This window comes from Ursus arctos, unplaced genomic scaffold (assembly GCF_023065955.2).
Source record: "Ursus arctos isolate Adak ecotype North America unplaced genomic scaffold, UrsArc2.0 scaffold_30, whole genome shotgun sequence".
Taxonomy (NCBI): domain Eukaryota; kingdom Metazoa; phylum Chordata; class Mammalia; order Carnivora; family Ursidae; genus Ursus; species Ursus arctos.
The window spans coordinates 21,149,420-21,169,858 of NW_026622986.1; the positions used below are offsets into that span (position 1 = coordinate 21,149,420).

Below are 20,439 nucleotides of genomic sequence, written 5' to 3' on the forward strand. Positions count from 1 at the left end.
TTTGCAAGGTGGCAGAGTCCAGGTGTTGCTTTTGGAAAAAGCTCAAATCAAAGCACTAAAGTAGAGTGAATGGACTAATGAGCCCCCATGTAACAATTTTGGGTTTATGGTTTACTGAGCTCCCTCAAGGGTTGAGTCAGGAGCAAAACTGAGGTTGCACGGCAGGAGACGTGCGCAGTGTGCCTGAGGCACGGGGACAGCAGAGCTTGGGGCTGAAAGAGGAGAGCCAGACCGTATCACGCTGTCAAGGAATGATTTTCCAGTATCTAACTAATATGATCTAGACCAACATGATTTAGACCAGGGCTCTGCTAAGTTTTTCTGGAAAGGGACAAATAAATACTTTAGGCTTTGTGGCCATATGATCTTTGTCACCACCTCTCGACCCCGCCCTTGTAACGCAAAAGCAGTCACAGGTAACACAGGTACATACAGCCATTGATAATACAAAGGCACGGGCATGCAGGTGTTCCAAAAACACTATTTACAAAAACAGGCTGGGGCCGAATTCGGCCTTCAGGGGGTAGTATGCCAACCCTTCAAGATTGCCTGGCTCCTGGAAATCCATTCTCTGTGCCTCTGAACCTGCGTTTAAGTACGGGACGGTTACTCCTTCTCTTGGGTACCAGGATCTACCCGACAAAACCAAGCCCCTAGCAGCGTTTGCGTGGGGCGATCCAGCGGAGCGACGACACAGTTTTAAAAGTTTTGAAGTGGGCCCTTTCTTCTCTCCTCTGCCACCCCTCCAAGTCCTTGCTCTCCACCGCGGGGACGCGGAAGGAGTTGTGGTGTGCTTGGGTGAGCTGCGTGGGCTCCGAGGCAGGGCCCGCGGGCGCTCAGGAGGAGGCGAGGGCGCACAAAAGTTGGAGCCCAATCAGCACCGAGTCCAGCTCGCGAGTCCCAACCTTCAGGTGACCCCGCGCGGCGGCGGCGGCGGCGGCAGCGGCGGCGGCGGCGGCGGCCAGAGCCCGCAGCAGCTGGGAGCGCCTCCGGGAGGAGAGGAGAGGCGAGCTCGGCGAATCGTCACTGCCAACCCGAGCGCCGAGCTCCGCGGTCCGGGGCTGGGCGCGAGAAGGCGAGAGCCGGCACGCGCCTTCTCCCGCTGCCCCCCGCACACGGCGCAGGCTGGGCCGGGGCGCCCGGGAGTGCGGGCCCGCGCCGCGCGCCGTCGTCGCCCCTCCCCGCCGCCTTTGAACACTGGAGGTGTGCGTGGCTGCGGCTGCGGCGGGAGCTGCGAGTCGGGCCGGCCGGGCTGCGCTTCGCCGGGGCAGCGGCGGCGGCGGCGGCCGTGCGTGGGGCTCAGGATGCGGCCCGGGGGCGCGCTGCTCGCCCTGCTCGCCAGCCTGCTGCTGCTGCTGCTGCTGCGCCTGCTCTGGTGCTCCACCGACTCGCCCGCCCGCTCCAGGTAACCCACCCGTGGCGCCGGGGCCGCCCCCCGCCTTCCGCGCGTCCCCCCGGGGCTGCCCCGCCGCCCGGCCGCCCCACTCGGGGCGCCGACTTTGGGCCGCCGCGAAGGGAAGCCGACGGGCGGCGGTCGCACGAGGGCGGGCCGGGAGGGGGGCGTCCAGGAGGCAGGACTGGCCGGGCGGGGGTCACCGAGGGGCGACGCTGGGACCGGATGGGCAGGGGCTGCGGTGGAGAAGGTTGTGAGGGCTCCGGCGAGCGTCGCTGCCGAGCAGGACCTGCCGTCGGGTCCCCGGCCGTCTCCCGGGCTCGCCCTTCTGGTCCGTGCTTTCCCTTCCTTCCCGCCCTAAGCGTCTTCAAACTCCGGGGTTGCGGAGCTGCCTGGGGAGCCGGGGCGCGCGAGCCAGGTGCGAGCGCGCTGTCGAGCCTGCCAGCGAGGTGTAACAACTTAGTTTTCTTCCTGGCGGTGCAGGTTCTTGGTGGAGGAGAGCAGGGACACCATCCGCGGCACGCCCGCCGCGCTGAGGACGCTCCGGAGCCCGGCGACCCAGCTACCGCGCACCACGAACAGGTACCCGCCGCGCGGGGCGGCTGGAGGGAGGGGGCTCCGCGCCTGCGGGGCGCGGATGGGGCGCGGCTGCAGCCGCAGGGCTCGCTTGGAGCTGTCGGGCTGGGACCGCAGGATTGAGTGCGCTTGGGTGTCTGAATGTGTGTTGGGGTGTGTGTGTGTGTGTGTGTGTGCGCGCGCGCGTGTAAGTCCTCACACTGCCTCAACCTCCCCTGTGAAGCCTGTACCTCCATATGGAGGTTCTTCGAACCAGGGGAAATAACTCAAACAGCTGCACTTTGCAGAAATGGGTGCTGAGGCCCCTTCTCGGTAACCGTGTGCTGAAAACCCCCAAGAGAGGCTGCACAGCCTGTCTGTAGAGGGATTCGGTTGGTTTGCTTTTTGTCTTTATGCTTTACAGTGCACCCGTGTAAGATTCACGTTCGGGAGAATTCTGTGCACAGCGTTGAGACTGTTTTTGTCCTTAGTGAATGGAGACTTAAAACTGTTCTTTTTCACTCATAGGAGTATTTATCCATGTGCAGTAATTATTTGGTTTTTATCTTTCCTTCTGGTTATAAGAGTAATACATGCTTGTTGCAGAAAGTTAGGTAATATGAGAAATGTATTAAAAAATATTCACTCTGAGCTCTACCACCCACAGATCATATTAAGGGTTTGGTCTATATTCTTCTAGTAGTTTTTCCTACCTATATATATTTTAAAAATATACTTAAAATTATACTTTGTAGTTTGTGGTCTACCTTTTTTTCCTAAAAAAATGAGACAAATACATGTCATTAATCCCCCACTCCCAAACATTGCTTTTAATTGTTGGATAATTCATCATGTGACTATGCCATCTATTTAACTGTTTGTAGCTCTAGACATTTAGACGGTTTCGTGTTTTGTTTTTGTTTTATTTGCTGTTAATAATTCTATCAAGTACATCCTTGTATGTAAATCCTTATCTTCTTATTCAATGAATTCTCCAGGATGGAGTGATTGAAGTCACGTTATTAGGTTGAAGAGTATGTACCTTGTAGGTTCCAAACACATATGGCCAGTTACCTCCTGGAAGAGTTGATTCGGTTTACATTTTCACCAGAAGAATGTGCTGTTTTGTGCCTCAGCATTGCTATTATTACTGCGGTTTTGTGTACTGTCTCTTCTCCTCTGCTTATCTCTTGTGAATCCCTTTTTCTTTGTTTCCTTCTGTATATTCTTGGCTCTTGGACCTTCTTAATCTTCTGATTGCACGATCCCAGGCTCCTGTGTGTCATAGTCATAAGAAGGGTCTTGGGGAGCCTGGAAGAAATCTTGAAGTGCAGGAGCAATCTCCCACGGCCCTCCTATTAGGATTTTACAGCGTATTGGAGGGACTAAGAAATCCTGGAGTAACAAAGCGTTTGAGAAAAATAGTGGCTTCTAGTTTTATGTGATGCAGGTTTGTACACTGTAGATAGCATAGCTTTCCAGTGATCTGGGGAGCACTCCATCTTTTCCCAGGCCTTGGTACTGTTTGTTATTCATTTTGGCCTCGCCCCCTTGGGGAAATTTTGAAAGAATGCACTAATTGAATTACTTGGTCCTAGGCCTTTTTTGAGGTAATTCTTTGATGAATTTTTCAGCTTCTGTTGGCATCCTTCTTTTCTACTTTGCATACTTCCTGAGCTAATATAGGTAATTCATATGTTTTTCTGAATCTGATTCAAAGATTTTTTTATACCATTCTGTTATTTTTTTAAAACCTCTCTGATATATTTTATATCCCCTTTATCATTTATGATTTTAATTATTCATATAGCAGGGGTCTACATTTTAATCTATACTACTTGATTATGTAGAGAAATTATAATTTCTTTTAAAGATTTATTTATTTATTTTAGAGAGACAGAGAGCATGAGCGGGAGGGGCAGAGGAAGAGGGAGAAAAATTCTCAAGCAGACTCCCTGCTGAACTCAGAGCCTGAAGCGGGGCTCGATCCCACGACCTGAGCCAGGTCAGGACCTGAGCCAAAACCAAGAGTTGGACACTTAAGCGACTGTGCCACCCAGGCACCCCGAGAAATTATAATTTCTTAATTTTTCTGTAGCTGATCTGACCTTTCCTTCATGAGCCCCATACTGTAGGTAATAGGTAAAAGTAATAATAGTAATGTTAAAAGCAGTAAGGATAGCCAACACTTAGTGAATGTTTTTATGGGCCAGATATTGATCTGAGCACTTTACATTTATTAGCTCACTTGATCCTTAGAACTACTAAGAGAAACTATGATTATCTTCATTTTATAGTGGAGGAAACTGAGGCACAGAGAAATGAAGTAAATTGCCCAGAGTCATAGGGTTGGGGAATTGTGGGCCCAGGAGTCAGACCCAGGCCAGGTGGGTCCAGAATCCCACGCTCTTAATGTCCCTGCCGTGTAGTCTTTCTTAGGTGCTGGGCAAGATGGTGTGTGTGCGCGTGTGTGTCTCCAGGTTAAAGCTTAATCAGATGTGACAATTTAAGCAACTCTTTCTGGTAATATTTATTCTTTCTAGGAGCCGATGCTCCATTTTTCATATTGTTTCATGTTGTATTCACCATTTCTTCTTGAAGATGACACCCAGATATAAGGGGGGAGGAGGGCTCACATGATGTATTGGTATGGTTAAGAGTTGGGGTTCATGATCATGGTATCCTTTGACTCTTCTAATCTCCAGAGTGATGTTGTCCATTTTCCACCTGATGGCTGGGTACCACCCTGCTGATAGCCAGGTAGGAAAGCTGCAGTTTGTGGCTCATTCTTTTTCCTCGGGTAGTCTACCTTATTGGTCCCCCCACTCTGTCGCCCTCATTGAGCTCCCACCTGATGCTACCTCTCAGGGATCTGGTGAAGATTCTGTTTTAGTCCTCTCCTGTGTTGTCACTCTGCAACATTTGCTCTGATGCTGTCTCGCCCAGGTCTGGCTAGCTAGCTCCATAGCCAGTCTCCCAGCTATTTCTGAGACCCATCTAAACATCTAAGAACCAAGGCTGGTTCGGGAAATTAAATATAGGGCCTCCTTCTACTTGCCCCATGAAGTACATGTGACCCTACTCCAGGTTAATTTCGGGATGGGAGGCTGTCCAAGAGGTGATCTCTTTTCAGAGTCCTAGCTGGGGGAGAAGGCCAACCTCCCTCTACTCTTGTGGTTACCCTTACCTTCCTGTCCCCAAGCCAGACCTCTCCTCTTCCTTTCTCTGTCTTCTTTCCACCTCTGCTCCCAGTTGGGAATGTGCAGGCTACCCTTGTCCCTCATATTTTCTTTTGTCCTGATTTAAACCTCCAAGCCTAATTCAAACCTAAGCTTTAATGGTAATTCATGGGGACCAGGAGTGAAAAGATTGAGAAAGCTCCAGAAGCTGTGTCTTCCAAGTAAGGTGGTTATTTGCTAAAGAGGGAGAATGAGAAGAATTTGGAAATCTCTTCTCGGGACTGTAACATATCTTGTTTTGCTTGGTTAAAGCTGAATATCACCTAATTCTTTCTCTTTGCATTTTTTTCAGTAACAAGTCTTCTTTATCTCTCCAGAACCCCCAAAGCATGCTTTAAAATGACTGAGGGAAACGTCATGTCAAAGTCAGAAAGACAAAAGAGAAAAATTTAATAATAATTTTCAAAATATAACCCCATTATGATGGATGCTTTCTCTTTCAAATAGGCTTTGTCAGAGTCTGTCATGGATTTGTTTTTCATACAACCAGCTCTTGGGTTTATTTCTCAATTCGGATATGTTTTCCATCTTGTTATTTCCTTTGTGTTGTTCATCTTTTAAAAATTATTCCTTTTTTCCAACTTAATGTCTTTTTTTTGTTTTTGTTTTTCTTTGTTACAGAATGTTTACTACTATGAATTTTCCTTTGAATGCAGCTTTGGATCTGTTCCTTAAGTTTGGATACATAGTGCTCTGATTTTAAAAAAATATATGCTAAATTGTTTATAATTACATTAATTTTTTTAAAGATTTTTTTTTGAAGTGCACTCAGTGTGGGGCTCAAACTCACAAGCCTGAGATCAAGAGTTTCATGCTCTACTGACTGAGCCAGTCAGGTACCCCTATAATTACACCAAAATTTTAAATAATGTTTATCTCCATAGTGATTTAGGAGAGTACTTTTAAATTTCCAGGTGGTTGGAATTAAAAAAAATATTAATCAAATATCTTTTCTTGCTGTTAATTTCATTTTTGATTATAAAAGAAGTCAGTAAAATCTGCAATAATGTCATAAGTGAGTTCTCAAATATTCAGTCATTAGAAATGAGAGATTGGACTATCGTGATGTTAATCTCGTGGCTGGAGTAAGTCTGTGTAGCTAGGTGGCTTGGAATTCTCGGGTCCCTCCAGGGAAGTATCCAGGTCCTGGTTGTGGCTTGGTGCCTGTTAGTGGCAGTGTCCATTCTGACTTTAACATCCATGGTGACAATTCAGGATCTGTGGCCGACTGGGATTTCCCAGATAGCAGCAGCTATGTTTTGAATGTGCTGGTAGTTGCCCATTTCATTGCCCCATCTGGGATGACTAGACTGAGTTTTCCAGAGATGTAGGGACCATACTTCTACTTCTCTGCTTTCCTAAAGAGGTTTACCTGCCATTTTCCTGAGTGAGCTGTCTTTCTGCTCTCTGTGACCCTTTCTCCCTGCAGTACAACTTTGACTTTTCCCTGTTGGAAACCTGGGCTTCCATGGAGGGCAGACATCAAAAGTCCATTGTGTTACATCCCAACTCATTATTGTAGTGACTGCTACTGCGTAGACTTTATTGCGTGTTTTTTAGATGAACACAGAAAAAGAAAACTGCCTGTTATTTCAATGTCCTAAAGATGGGTACTATTCATATTTTCAATAACTTCGTATGCACATATCTGGCAATTCTGCTGTGCATATTTTGGTATGGGTTAGTAAAAGTTTTTAAACAACATCTGAACTTTTCTTCATGTCATTAGTTTTCTTTCTGCAACATAATTTTTAGAACACAGTGTTTGTGCGCATTTACCATAATTTATTCTTGCCTTTTGTACATTTGGGTTATTTATTATTTTTTCTTTTGATTTATACTTTAAAATGAATAACTTTATACCCTTGCACATATTTTTGATTATTCAGATAAATTCATAGAAGTGGAGGAGCCAGATCAAAGAAATATGAAATTTTAAAATGTTGCTATGATTTGTCCAACAACAATAGTTGCTTTAATTTATACTCCTGTTAGTATGAGAATGACCATTGACTCAAACTCCTGACAGTTCTGTGTATTAGAATTCTTTTTCATTTTTTTACTTTCATTCTCAAGAGATAATATTTTATTGATGTCTTAATTTGTATTTACTTGTTTACTGGTGTGTTTAATTTTTGTGGTATTTTAAAATTTTCCTTTCTAAGTTGGCTCTTCATACTCTTATCTATCTTTCTATCAAGATACTCTATTTTCTGGGGTGCCTGGGAGGCTCAGTCAGTTAAGCGTCCAACTCTTGGCTTCTGCTCAGGTTATGATCTCAGGGTCCTGAGATTGAATCCCGCCTCGTGCTCCTGGTGCTCTGTGAGGAGCCTGCTTGTGATTCTCTCCCTCTGCCCCTTCTGCTTGCATGTGCACACATGCTCTCTCTCTCAAATAAATAAATAAAATAAATAAATTAAATAAAATCTTAAAAAAAGATAGACTACTTTCTTACAGATTTACAAGAGGTTTATAAATATCAAAAGTATGAAACTTTTCTTTACCGTGCGTTTAAATTGATTTTCTGATTTCGTTAACATTTAATTATGTCTGTGGTTATTTAATCTGTGCAAGTTTTCAACCTTTCTGTATTCTGTCACTTATATCTACTTTTCTTTCCCAATTCCGCTTCTGAATTGATAAACTTACAGTTCATTTACTAATGTATTTGAGATGCTGAGATAAGTGTACATCCTAAATGGATTTTTAAATAGTTAAACCTTTACTCCTTCTAGTACTTCTTTTGGCATGTGGCAAAAGGGGTGAGCTTTTATTAAGTTATTATTATTCTATCATGTACTTTTGCTTTTGAGAATTTTTTTTTTTAATTTGAATTAAGCTCTTGCTTACAAATCTAGAAATACTGTGGCTCCTGGGTGGCTCGTTCAGTTAAGTGTCTGTCTGCCTTTGGCTCAGGTCATGATCCCAGGGTCCTGGGATGGAGCCCCTGTCTGGCTCTCTGCTCAGCTCAGCAGGGCGTCTGCTCCTCCCTCTGCCCCTCCCCCCACTCACTCTCAAGCTCAGTCTCTGTCTCTCAAATAAATACAATCTCAAAAAAAACCCCAAACAAATCTAGAAATACTGTTTAGGTTCTCTTTTCTGTTGTTCAATGCTCAGTGCCACTGTAAATGAGCCCCTCCCCACTTCTTCAGGTCTTTGTTTCCATTGCTTTCTTGGTCAGCTGGCATAAATCCTGAAACATTTTAGCCTCGGAAGGTGGATGATGGTGTTTCTGGAACTTCAGATATTTAAGGATGCAATTCTTATTTTTCACATAGAAGTACTGAATTGTTGCATCATGACTCCACTTTTTTTTTGGGGGGGGGTCTTAAAATTTTTGTAAGATTTCTGTTCTTCTATTTTCTGCTTTTTAGGGCCCTGAAAAACAAATAAGAGTAATCTTAACTTTTATTTTCTCAAAAGTAACCTGTTTGATTTTTTGCGTTACGGACCCTGAGAGGAATGTTCTTTCTTTTCTTTCTTGCTGTTAAATTTATAGCAGTGTGTCTTTTCAGTGACCTCTTTTGGTTAACTTTGTCTGTAAGCTTTTTTAATCCACTGGCCCAGTTATTCTCTTTTTCTATTTATTCTGTTTAGTATCCTATCATGGATTCTGTGATGTGTTCCACACACTCTGGTTGTATTCTGTGAAGCGATCCTTCATTTTCTGTCTTCCAGTGCTGAACCTCTTCCCCACCGCTGCCTTTCCATGTCAACAATTTTATTTCTTTTTCTGATTTCAGTTTTCTCCTTGTCTTTTCCCTCTGCCCTCTGGGATGGCCTCTCAGATCTGTCCTCTACATTTCTAAGTGATTTTTCTGTAGTGTCAGTCGTCTGTTTTGCCCTGTCTAAAACAGTACATCTATTCCATTTTTATTCTTTACAATTTTTTTCTCGTCTCAGCCTGCACGTTATCCCTTCAGTTTACATCTTAGGAAGCATCTAAGTAAGCTTTTAAAACACCTCACCCTTCATTTCTTACTTCAGGTTTTCTTGTATTTTATTGAGAATGCAAAGCAAATGCTTTCTAAAGATTTCTTCTGTGTCTTATAGTAAATATTGTTCAAAAGTATAATTTTTCCTTACACCTTGAGAACAGTGTCCTTCCAAGTTAGAGAATCTTTTTTTTTTTTTTTTAAGTTTTTATTTAAATTCCAGTTAGGTAACATACAGTGTAGTGTTAGTTTCAGGTGTACAGTATAGTGATTCAGCCCTTCCGTACATCACCTGACGATCAGTGAACATCTTTCCATGTCTGTTAACCAGCTGTATGTCTTCTTTGGAAAAATGTCTATTCATGGCTTCTGTCCATTTTTTATTGGTTTTCAGGGTGTCGAGTTTTGTGGTTTTTTTTTTTAAGATTTTATTTATTTATTTGACAGAGAGAGCATACAAGCAGGGGGGTGGCAGGCAGAGAGAGAAGCAGGCTTCCCGCTGAGCAGGGAGTCCAATGCGGGGCTTGATCCCAGGACCCTGGGATCATGACCTGAGCTGAAGGCAGATGCTTAATCAACTGAGCCACCCAGGTGTCCCAGGGTGTTGAGTTTTATAAGTTCTTTATATATTTTGGATATTAACCCTCTATCAGATATGTCATTTGCAAATATTTCTCTTATTCCATTGGTTGCCTTTTAGTTTTGGTGATTGTTTCTTTCATTGTGTAGAAGCTTTTTATTTTGATGTAGTTCTAATGTTTATTTTTGATTTTGCTTCCCTTGTCTCAGGAGACATATCTAGAAAGAAGTTGCTACGGCCGATGTTAGAGAGGTTACTGCCTGTGTTCTCCTTTAGGATTTTAATGGTTCCATGTCTCACATTTATGTCTTTACTCTATTTTGAATTTGTTTTTGTGTATGGTGTAAGAAAGTAGTCCAGTTTCATTCTTTTGCATGTTCCTGTCCAGTTTTCTCAACACCATTTGTTAAAGAGACTGTCTTTTTCCCATTGGGTGTTCTTTCCTGCTTTGTCAAAGATTCACTATATAGGTGTGGGTTCATTTCTGCGTTTTCTATTCTGTTCTGTTGATCTGTCTTTTTTTGTGCCGATACCACACTGTTTTGATCGCTAGAGCTTTGTAATATAACTTGATGTCTGGAATTGTGATGCCTCCAGCTTGCTTTTCTTTTTCAAGGCTGCTTTGGCTATTCACGGTCTTTTGTACATACAAATTTTGTTCTAGCTCTGTGAAAAATGCTGTTAGTATTTTGATATGGAGTGCATTAAATGTGTAGATTGGTTTGGGTAGTATAGATATTTTAACAATATTTGTTCTTCCAACCCATGAGCATGGAATGTCTATTTATTTGCATCTTCTTTAGTTTCTTTCATCAGTGTTTTATGGTTTTCAGAGTACAGTTCTCTTACCTCTTTGGTTACATTGATTCCTAGGTATCTTGTGATTTTTGGTGCAATTGTAAATGGGATCGATTCCTTGATTTATCCTTCTGCTGCTTTGTTATTGGTGTATAGAAATGCAACAGATTTCTGTACATTGATCTTGTATCCTGCGACTTTACTGAATTTGTGTATCTAGCAATTTTTTGGTGGAGTCTGTCAGGTTTTCTCTATATATAGTATCATGTCATCTGCAAATAGTGAAAATTTTACTTCTTCCTTGCCAATTTGGATGCCTTTTATTTCTTTTTTGTTGTCTGATTGCTGTGGCTAGGACTTCTAGTACTATGTTCAATAATGGGTGAGTGTGGGCATTCCTGTCTGGTTCCTGACCATAGAGGGAAAGTTCTCAGTTTTTTCCCATTGGGGATGATATTAGCTGTGGGTTTTTCTTATATGGCCTTGATTATATTGAAATATGTTCCCTCCGAACATATTGAGGTTTCTTACCGTGAATGGATGTTGTACTTTGTCAAATGCTTTTTCTATATCTACTGAGAGGATGGTGTGGTTTTTATCATTTCTTTTTTTAATGTGGTGTATCACGGTGATTGATTTATGAATATTGAACCATACTTGCAAACCAGGAATAAATGCCGCTTGACTGTGGTGAATGATTCTTTTAATGTCTTCTTGGGTTCAGTTTGGTAGTATTTTATTGAGACTTCTTGCATCCATTTTTATCAGGAATATTGCCAGTAGTTTTCTTTTTAGTGGAGTCTTTGATTTTGGTGTCAGGGTAATGCTGGCCTCATAGAATGAATTTGGAAGTTTTTGTTCCTTTTCTATTTTTTAGAATAGCTTGAAAAGAATAGATATTAACTCTTCTTTAAATATTTGATAGAATTTTCCTGTGAAGACATCTGGTCCTGGACTTTTGTTTGTTGGGAGATTTTTTATTACTGATTCAATTTCTTTGCTTGTTTTCAGTCTGTTCTATTTCTTCTTGTTTCGGTTTTGGTAGATTATATGTTTCTCTGTGAATTTAACCATTTCTTCCAGTTTGTCCAATTTGTTGGTATATAGTTTTTCTTATCTCTGATAATTGTATTTCTGTGGTGTTGGTTGTTATTTTTCCTCTCTCATTTTTGATTTTGTTTATTTGGGTCCTTTTTCTTTTCTTTCCTTTTTTCTTTCTTTCTTTCTTTCTTTCTTTCTTTCTTTCTTTCTTTCTTTCCTTCCTTCCTTCCTTCTTTCTTTCTTTCTTTGAGAGAGGATAATGTGAGTGGGAGAGGGGCAGAGAGCAAGGGAGAGAGAGAATCTTAGGCAGACTCCATGCCCAGTGCGGAGCCCGACGTGGGGCTCAGTCTCACAGCCCTGCGATCATGACCTGAGCTGAAATCAGGAGGCAGATGCTTAACCAACTGAGCCACGCAGTCACTGTAATCTCTTTTCTTTTTGATAAGTCTGGTTAGGGATTTATCAATTTTACTAATTTTTTCAAAGAACCAGCTCCTGGTTTCATTGATCTGTTCTATTGTTTTTTAGTTTCTATATCATTTATTTCTGCTCTGATCTTTACTATTTCCTTCTACTGGCTTTAGGCTTCACTTGCTTTTTTTTTTTTTTTTTGCTTTGTTTTTTATTTATTTTTTTAGTTCCTTTAGGTGTAAAGGTAGGTTGTTTGAGATTTTTCTTGCTTCTTGAGGTAGGCCTGTATTGCTATATATTTCTCTCTCAGGACCATTTTTGCTGCATCCCAAAGATTTTGAACTGTTGGATTTTCATTATCTTTTGTTGCCATATATTAAAAAAATTTTTTTTTCTTATTTTTTTAGAGAGAGAGTGCATTCAAGGCAGCAGGGGTGAGGAAGGGAGAGGGAGAGAGACAGAATCTTATGCAGGCTCCACGCCCAGTGTGAGCCCAACACAGGGCTCAATCTCATGACCTGAGCTCATGACCTGAGCCAAAAATCAATCAATCAGGGAGCCTGACATGGGCCTTGATCCCATGACCCTGAGATCACGACCTGAGCCGAAGTCAAGAGTCGGCTACTTAACCGACTGCACCACCCAGGCACCCCTGTCTTGCTGCTTTTAAGATTTTTTTTCTTTATCACAATATTTTGCAAATTTAATGACAATATGTCTTGGTGTTGGTCTGCTTTTGTTGAGTGTTCTCAGTGTCTCCTGGATCTGATGTCTGTTTCCTTCCCCAGATTAGGGAAGTTTTCAGCTATTATTTGCTCAAATAAATTTTCTGTCCCCTTTTCTCTCTCTTCTTCTTCTTCTGGGACTCCTGTGATATGAATGTTATTATGCTTGATGGAGTCCCTGAGTTCCCTAAGTCTATTCTCGTGTTCCGTAATCTTCTTTCTCTCTTTTGTCCAGCTTCGTTAATGTCCATCATTTTGTCTTCTAGGTCACAAAGTCATTACTGTGATTCTTCCATCTGCTGTTCATTGCATTAATCCTGTTTCCAATCTCATTTATTGCATTCTTCATTTCGGATTGATTCTTTTTTAACTCTTTTATCTCTGTGTTAAGGGTCTCCCTGATGTTTTCTATTGTTTTCTCAAGCCCAGCGAGTATCCTTAATGATTGGTGCTTTCAATTCTCCATCAGGCACGTTACTTCTATCTGTTTCGCTTAGATCTCTGACCGTGGCCTTACCTGTTCTTTCATTTGAAATGAATTCCTCTGTCTTGGCGTTTTGTCTGAGTCTCTGCCTTCTCTGGTAGAAAAGCCAGTTATGTTTTTTTTTGTTGTTGTTGTTGTTCCTGAAAGTAATGGCTTTATGAAGAAGAGGTCATAAAGCATCCAGGGCCTGGCGCTTCAGGGGGTGTTTTCGGTGTGTGCTGTGTTCTCTGCTGTTGTGTTCTGGCTGCTCGGTCCTTCGGGCCAGCCATCTGCAGAGGCTTTCCTGGCCTGCCATGGGCGGTGTTTGGTCCTTGGCCTGAGTGTGGTGAGTTTTAATTAGGTGTGCTCTGGTCCGCTTGTGAAATGAGACCTGATGCTACTTTCACTAGAACTGAAGCCCTGCAGAATTCTCTGGTCGGGAGACGTGGTGTGGGCTGGGGTTTGTGCTGGTCTTCTGGGGAAGGCACCTGCCACGCTGGGCCTGAGGCAAGCTTGACTGAGAAGGGCAGTCCCGCCAGAGCGCAAGGGTGTGGGGCTGGGTTTAAGCAAGTTAGGCAGCAGTGTTGGCACTGTGTTGTTTCCCACAGGTGTTCCTGCCTTTCTGCTGAGGGGCAGGGGAGGGAAATGCTGCCAGCTAGCTGCTTTGTTGCCTCCCAGGGATGTTCTCCGAGACAAGAGTGTATAATCTCCACACTGTGTTCCCCAGGCAACCTTCAGATCATCTGCCCCCTGGGTTGTTTGTCTGCCTTCTCCCCAGGACCAGTGCAGGGTCCTTGGGGCTCTGCCCAGCCAAGCCCACCGACCCTTACCACTCCAGGCTTGAAGCCACATTGGTTGCGGGAACTCACGAAATTCAGTCCTCATTTTCTCCCTCACCTATTGGTTTGAGGAAATGTTCTCCTTGTCCATCCCCCTTTGTGTCTCTCTGTCTCTGTGTCTCTCTCCCTTCTCCACAACAGTGGCTCCTCCCCTCTGCGGCACGCGCTGTCCGTTTCTCTCCTAAACCATGTCTCCACACTTCCTACCTTCTTCATGTGGCCTCTTCTCTCCCTTTTGTTGTGGAGTTTATTCTGTCAGACTTCAGGCCGATTTGGGGGATATTCAGAATGACTTGATAGTTATCTAGTTGTGTTCGTGGGATGAGGCGAGCCTACGGTCTTCTACTCTGCCCCCATCATCCACATGTTAGGAGTTAGTTGGACAGTTAGGTAGTAGGACCAGGGTCCCCGACAAGAGAATATGGAGTCAGGATAGCTAACAGAAAACAGCACTGACTTCCTGTTCCGTAGCGTAGACAGGACCGCACTGGCATTCTGCTTTGCAGCCCTTGCAGAAATGACTTCTGCAAAACATCCTAAAGCAAGACAATTAACCACCAAGCATTTGTTAGTATCACAGGCAAGAGGGCAGTTAAGACACAAGCCCCCAGATGTTAGCAAAAAAAGACCATCAGCACAGAGATATTAACCTAATAGGTAGACAGATACGTGACCAAAGCCCTGACTGGCATGACTCAGCATACCCTGATTGCTTCAGATAGTTTCGCAAAAGAGCTCATAAAATCCCCTAAACTTAGAAGGCCTGAGGGTAACCCTCTTGGATCCCGCTCCCTGTCCAGGAGCTTTGTACTCTTGCTCAATAAACTTTGCCTTGCTGCCCACCACTCTTCGTCTGGTTTGCCTCTTCATTCTTGGAAGCGCCGCGACCAGGAACCATGGGCACTAAGGGGACAAAGATCTTGTAACACAGAAGAATCCTGTCAGAGAATCTTTTAACATGTTTTATGTGGTTTTTTTTTTTTTTTTTTTTTAGCTTCTTTTAAATTTAGACACCTCTGCAGGAAGAGGCCTCTCTCTAGCCTTGTGCATATCAGCCACTCCTTGTGCTCCCACCAGGGGCTGAAACGTTCCCCTTCTCAGAGCACACACCAGAGGAGAGGCTGAGCCATAGAGCCTATCAACAAACACCTGAATTTTTAGGATTCAAATTAAAAAAAAATTGTGGTAAACTGCAGGTAAATTTACCGATTTGAGTTTTTAAAGACCAGACCTCAAATCTGTCTCTTGCTCCCATGTGTTGATCTCATGAGTGCCAGAAAGGGCATGTATTCCTGGGTTGTCCTAATCGACCTGGACTTCTGTTCCTGCCAGCAGTGGTGCATGACAAATGTCACCTGGAACCCAGGGCTGGGGCTGTGGGGCTCTCCCCATAGCTGCCACCCCCTTTATATCCCAGGGCATGAGGACTAATTGCCTTTCCTGTCCCCTTCCATTCCTCCAGTGTTTTACGATATAATGTAATGTAATATGATATGATATGACATGATATGATATGATATGATATGATATACTATGCATAGATAGAATCTCAGGAGAATGCAGAAAGGGAGCCGTGAGTGAGGACTTGGCACAGCAGCACCTGGACAGCCTCTGCTACCTTCCTGCAGGGGAACAGCCACCTGACTTTCTGGTTGGGGCAGGCTCTCTCTGCTCAGGTAAAGAAAGGCAGACAGTGGGAGGAAGGTCAAAGCCACCCTAATTTTTTTCTCCCTGGACCTGCTGTTGCATCAGCTGCTGGTAATTTCTCCGTGGGGTTCCATATGCCCTCTTGGTTACAGCTCTTCTTCCCTGCATCTGACACATTTCTGAAGCAGTCATCTGTTGCCGTCGAAATGTGTGGTTGTTGTTTTGTGCAGACTTGTGTACTTTTCTAAGAATGTGAATAGTCTGGAAGGGAGAGAATCAGGCGCTGTTTACTCTCTACTGTCTTATACTGAAAGTTGTAATAATGTTTTATTCGACATTTTGTTGTTGTCGTGTATATTCACACTGGGATCATAATTGTGAGCTTCGGAAATTCAAGACGAGTGTGAGCTAGAGCTTGTTAAAAGGGCCACATAGCTAAACGCAACAGTGGCTTTTCACTCTCTTTTACCCCCTTCCTCTCCACACCACCCTCCACATACATGAAGGCTATCGAACTATATTTTTGAGAACAATATAATTCCCTTTGAAATCTTTACTCCTTTGCTTTTAAGAGTAATGATACCGTACGTGTCCTGACTTTAAACATTCAGTACGCTTTAAAATTGCTTTGAGGCTGGTATCTGAAATAATTTGAAACGAGGCTTTAAATCTTGCATTCTGTCTCTTTTTTTCTACTTCTTAAAACTGCGTCTTCATTGGAGCCCTCCTTTTTCGGGCTTACAGGGGGTTCTCCGCTTCTGCTGTGATGGGGATCACCTCGGTCCTGGTGTTCCTGAGGTCCGGTGAGAGCTGCAGGACACACTTGTCGGGGGGAGGGAGCGGTCCCAGACATGGGCTGCAGGTGCTGCTGGGCTGCCGTGGGCTCATGGACGCGTGGGCAGGCAAGCCAGGCTGGGCCTAAGGGACACGCAGAAATGTCCTGCTGTTTCCCCGGCTTTGTGGAGTGGGTGGATGAGAAGATCTGGCCTTCAGGAAGAAATGGTGTCCGACTGTCCAGCTGTCACTTCAGAGGTCACTGGGGGTGGACTTTTATGCCCTATTAGAGGCTCATATAACTCCACAACTTCCTTTGCAGGCCTCTCTCCACAAGGAGGCCAAGTGCCTCTTTTCATGGCTGGAGAAGTGACAGGCAGGCCGCAGACGGGACTGTTCACGCATGGATGTCCCAGTGAGGGCGATTCCATTGTGACACCACTCTGGGCTGCTGGAGCATCGTCTGGCCTTGTATATTAATTCAATGTGCCCTCCGTAGACAGTTTCCTTGAGCCGGCAGGCTTCGGGGTGAAAGTGAAGCAGCAGAAGTTGTCAGACTCCCTGGTCTGGTGGTAGGAATGAAGCTTTTCTTCAGGAATTATAGAGAAGCACAAACATTTTGGGAGATGAGGCATTAACCGAGGAGTAGAGGGAAGAGAGGCCTGCACACCGCAGGAGGGACATAAAGAGAAGAAAAGGAAATAAATATATCTCCTTCTCGGCCAGGTGTGCTGATTCTTTTTAGAGTCACTAATATTAGCTGCTCGGCAGTTTCAGGGTGCAACGTTTCTGCAGCCTCTCTCTGGGGGGGACAGAGAAAGAATCCCTTGAAAGAGCTACTGAATGCCATGAGGACACTTGAGAAGTGTTCTTGCGTCCCAGTGATGTCTGGATTTACAGCTGCTTTTACCAGTAAGAAGATGAGTATTGCTGTGGATTTATCTGTGCACACTTAGGAAGTTAGCTAGTGCAGGTCTGACACGAGCAGGCTAGGAAGGCCCACACGTGAGTTGTGTCTTTCCGCAACGTCAGCTTTATTCAGTCATAAAGCAAGGTTAACACGATCGTAATGCAGGTTCAGGGTTCCGTTTTGCTATGTATGTAACTGGCTTCATCCACGTCACATAAAGCAAAGCACAGCTCTGCGGCACACAACGAAGAAGGTATAACAAGGGTAAGAATTTCACAAACCAAGCACGGAGTCGGTCCGTGAGCGCACGTTGGATGAGACGTGGCGAGATCCCGGTCAGCTCTCGGAGCCTCCTGCTTATTGTGTTCAAGCAGGGGACGATCTCGATTGTGTTCAGAGATCAATCGGACAGAGCCTTTGGTGGCAGTTGCCTTTTCAATGTGGTCAGACGTGAAAGGGTCAGTGTCTGGAGAGTCTGACAGTGGGCTGCCAAAGTCCTCCCCTTTTTAAAGGAGCTTAATCAGTCTGAGGCCTTTTGCAGGCCCCTTCTGGTTCTGCTGGTGATCAGTTCTGGGTGTTGCCAGCCTGTGTTGGTTTCGTGATATCTGGTCTTAGCTGTTACGCCCTTGGCTGCTTTCTGTCACTGCTTGACATGAGTGACTCCATCTTGGTCTCTGTAAAGACACCTAGATCTATCTTATCTGTATTCTCAAAGAGAGCAGTGGAAAAGTTCTCCTTTCTTCCCTTCTAGGTTTTTTGATTGGTCAAATAATTAAATTGATATACAGCAGGTTAACAGGATAAAAGCAAAAGTTTGGTAGCATGTATATGGCAGAGACCCAGAAAGACTGAGTAACCCCCCAGAGTGGCCAAAGCCACTTAAATACCGATACTTTTAAATACTGTCTTCAACTAAAGACAGAAGATGCTGGGGGCGGGGAGTCGGTTATTAGAGGGTACCAGGGAAGGCACCTTAAACAAAGGTGTGGTTGGCGGATTTAAGTTGCTGCCTTCTCTGTTGGTAAGAGCTTCTAGAGACTGAGTTACCCCTCTTTTCCTGCTACAGGGAGGGAGACACCCTTACAAAGGGAGATTTCCCTTGTAAATGTAAATGTCTCTTGCAAATGGGTAACTTGTATTCAGTTTCCAGAGCTTCCCCTGAGTCTGACATTTCTTGAAAATAACCAGCTTAAAAGAATCCATATGCCAGAGGCATAACTTGGGAGTGGCAAAATTTGCTCCCATTCAGATCTGAAAAACTTTGTGTCACAAAGTACGAAGAATGATTTGTAAACACTAAAGATAATCGGTCAGTAATTCTTGAGAACATTCATATCCGTGGGCATAATTATTTCTAAAGACAATTTTATAGGGCATAACCTGTGCTTTTGAAATTATTGTAAAATAATGTCCATTATCTTGTTATTGTTGTAAGTTATTGTTAATGCACTAGGATTCTCTAACATATAATTTTTAAACTAGTATTCTAGAAAATTGGAGTTGTAGATTGTGAAGACCAATCATTTTTAAAATGATTAAAATCTCTCACTGGAATCTCAGTTGGAATGCAGTGATACCTTTACACACTGCCTTGGAGGATATGCTCAATGTGCCATAATCAGTCAGTCGATCCTTGAATAGCATGGGTTTGAACTGTGTGGGTCCACTTACGTGCAGATTTTTTTTCGATAAATACAGTATAGTACTGTAAATATATTTTCTCTTCCTTATGATTTTCTTGATAACATTTTCTTCTCTGTAGCTTGCTGTACTGTAAGAATACATTTGGTAACCCTAAAAATAAAACTATCCGTTATTTTATCAGCAAAAATGGGTTTATTCAGGAATAGCAGAGAATTGTGATCAAGGACAAGCAAGCCATGGCAAACCTTAGGCAAGTCCACTGAACAAAAAAGAAGAATGCCCTTCTGTAGAAGAGAGGGTGAAGTTGGGAATGCTCTTATAAACAAAAAGGCCGTTGGAATAATCTGGGAGCTGAAAGTACAGTGGCTTTTGATTGGCTGAATTGTGATGGTCTCTCATTGGCTGGGCTGTTGCCAATGGGAGGAGTTAAGCCTTTCTTCCCCCTCCAGCGAGCTAGTCAAGTGGTATCCAAGCGCAAGGTCCATCTCTTCTTGGGGAGGAGGTCTGGGGTGGTGTGTGTGTGCGGGGCGGGGGGGGGGGGGGGGGGGGGGGGGTGCTGCAATCGAGGGCGAGTGGTAGGGCATGAGAGCACCCCCTGCCGGCCTCCTGTCTCCATTCTAGTGCGGTTTCCGTTTGTTAATTTTTGCACAGTATCTAACACATATACAAAATATCTGTTACTCAACTGTTATCCGTAAGACTTCTGGTCAACACTAGGCTATTAGTAGTTAGGTTTTTGGAGAGTCAAACGTTATACATGGATTTTTTTTTTTTATTAATAATGATTTTTTATTATATTATGTTAGTCACCATACAGTACATCCCCGGTTTTCGATGTAAGGCTCGATGATTCATTAGTTGTGTATAACACCCAGTGCACCATGCAATATGTGCCCTCCTTACTACCCATCACCGGTCTATCCCATTCCCCCACCCTCCTCCCCTCTGTAGCCCTCAGTTTGTTTCTCATAGTCCATAGTCTCTCATGTTTCATTCCCCCTTCTGATTACCCCCCCTTTCTTTATCCCTTTCTTCCCCTACTGATCATTCTAGTTCTTATGTTCCATAGATGAGAGAAATCATATGATAGTTGTCTTTCTCTGCTTGACTTATTTCACTAAGCATTATCTCCTCCAGTGCCGTCCATGTTGTAGCAAATGTTGAGAACTCATTCTTTCTGATTGCTGAGTAATATTCCATTGTATATATGGACCACAACTTCTTAATCCAGTCATCTGTTGCAGGGCATCTCGGCTCCTTCCACGATTTAGCTATTGTGGACATTGCTGCTATGAACATTGGGGTGCATATGGCCCTTCTCTTCACTACGTCTGTATCTTTGGGGTAAACACCCAGTAGTGCAATGGCTGGATCATAGGGTAGCTCAATTTTTAACTTTTTAAGGGACCTCCACACGGTTTTCCAGAGTGGCTGTACCAACTTGCATTCCCACCAACAATGTAGGAGGGATCCCCTTTCTCCACA

At 44.0% G+C, this 20,439-nt stretch overlaps 1 protein-coding gene across 1 annotated transcript in view; it reads left to right on the forward strand.

Moving 5' to 3' along the window:
• The first annotated feature begins 460 nt into the window (after positions 1-460).
• The window catches only part of ST8SIA6 (ST8 alpha-N-acetyl-neuraminide alpha-2,8-sialyltransferase 6), a 135,948-nt gene continuing 115,969 nt past the window's right edge, over positions 461-20,439 (forward strand). Inside the window, exons 1-3 of the mRNA XM_026478998.3 lie at positions 461-523; positions 630-1,405; positions 1,877-1,975. Of these exons, the coding sequence (XP_026334783.2) occupies positions 461-523; positions 630-1,405; positions 1,877-1,975 (938 nt within the window). The remainder of the gene's footprint in view (positions 524-629; positions 1,406-1,876; positions 1,976-20,439) is intronic.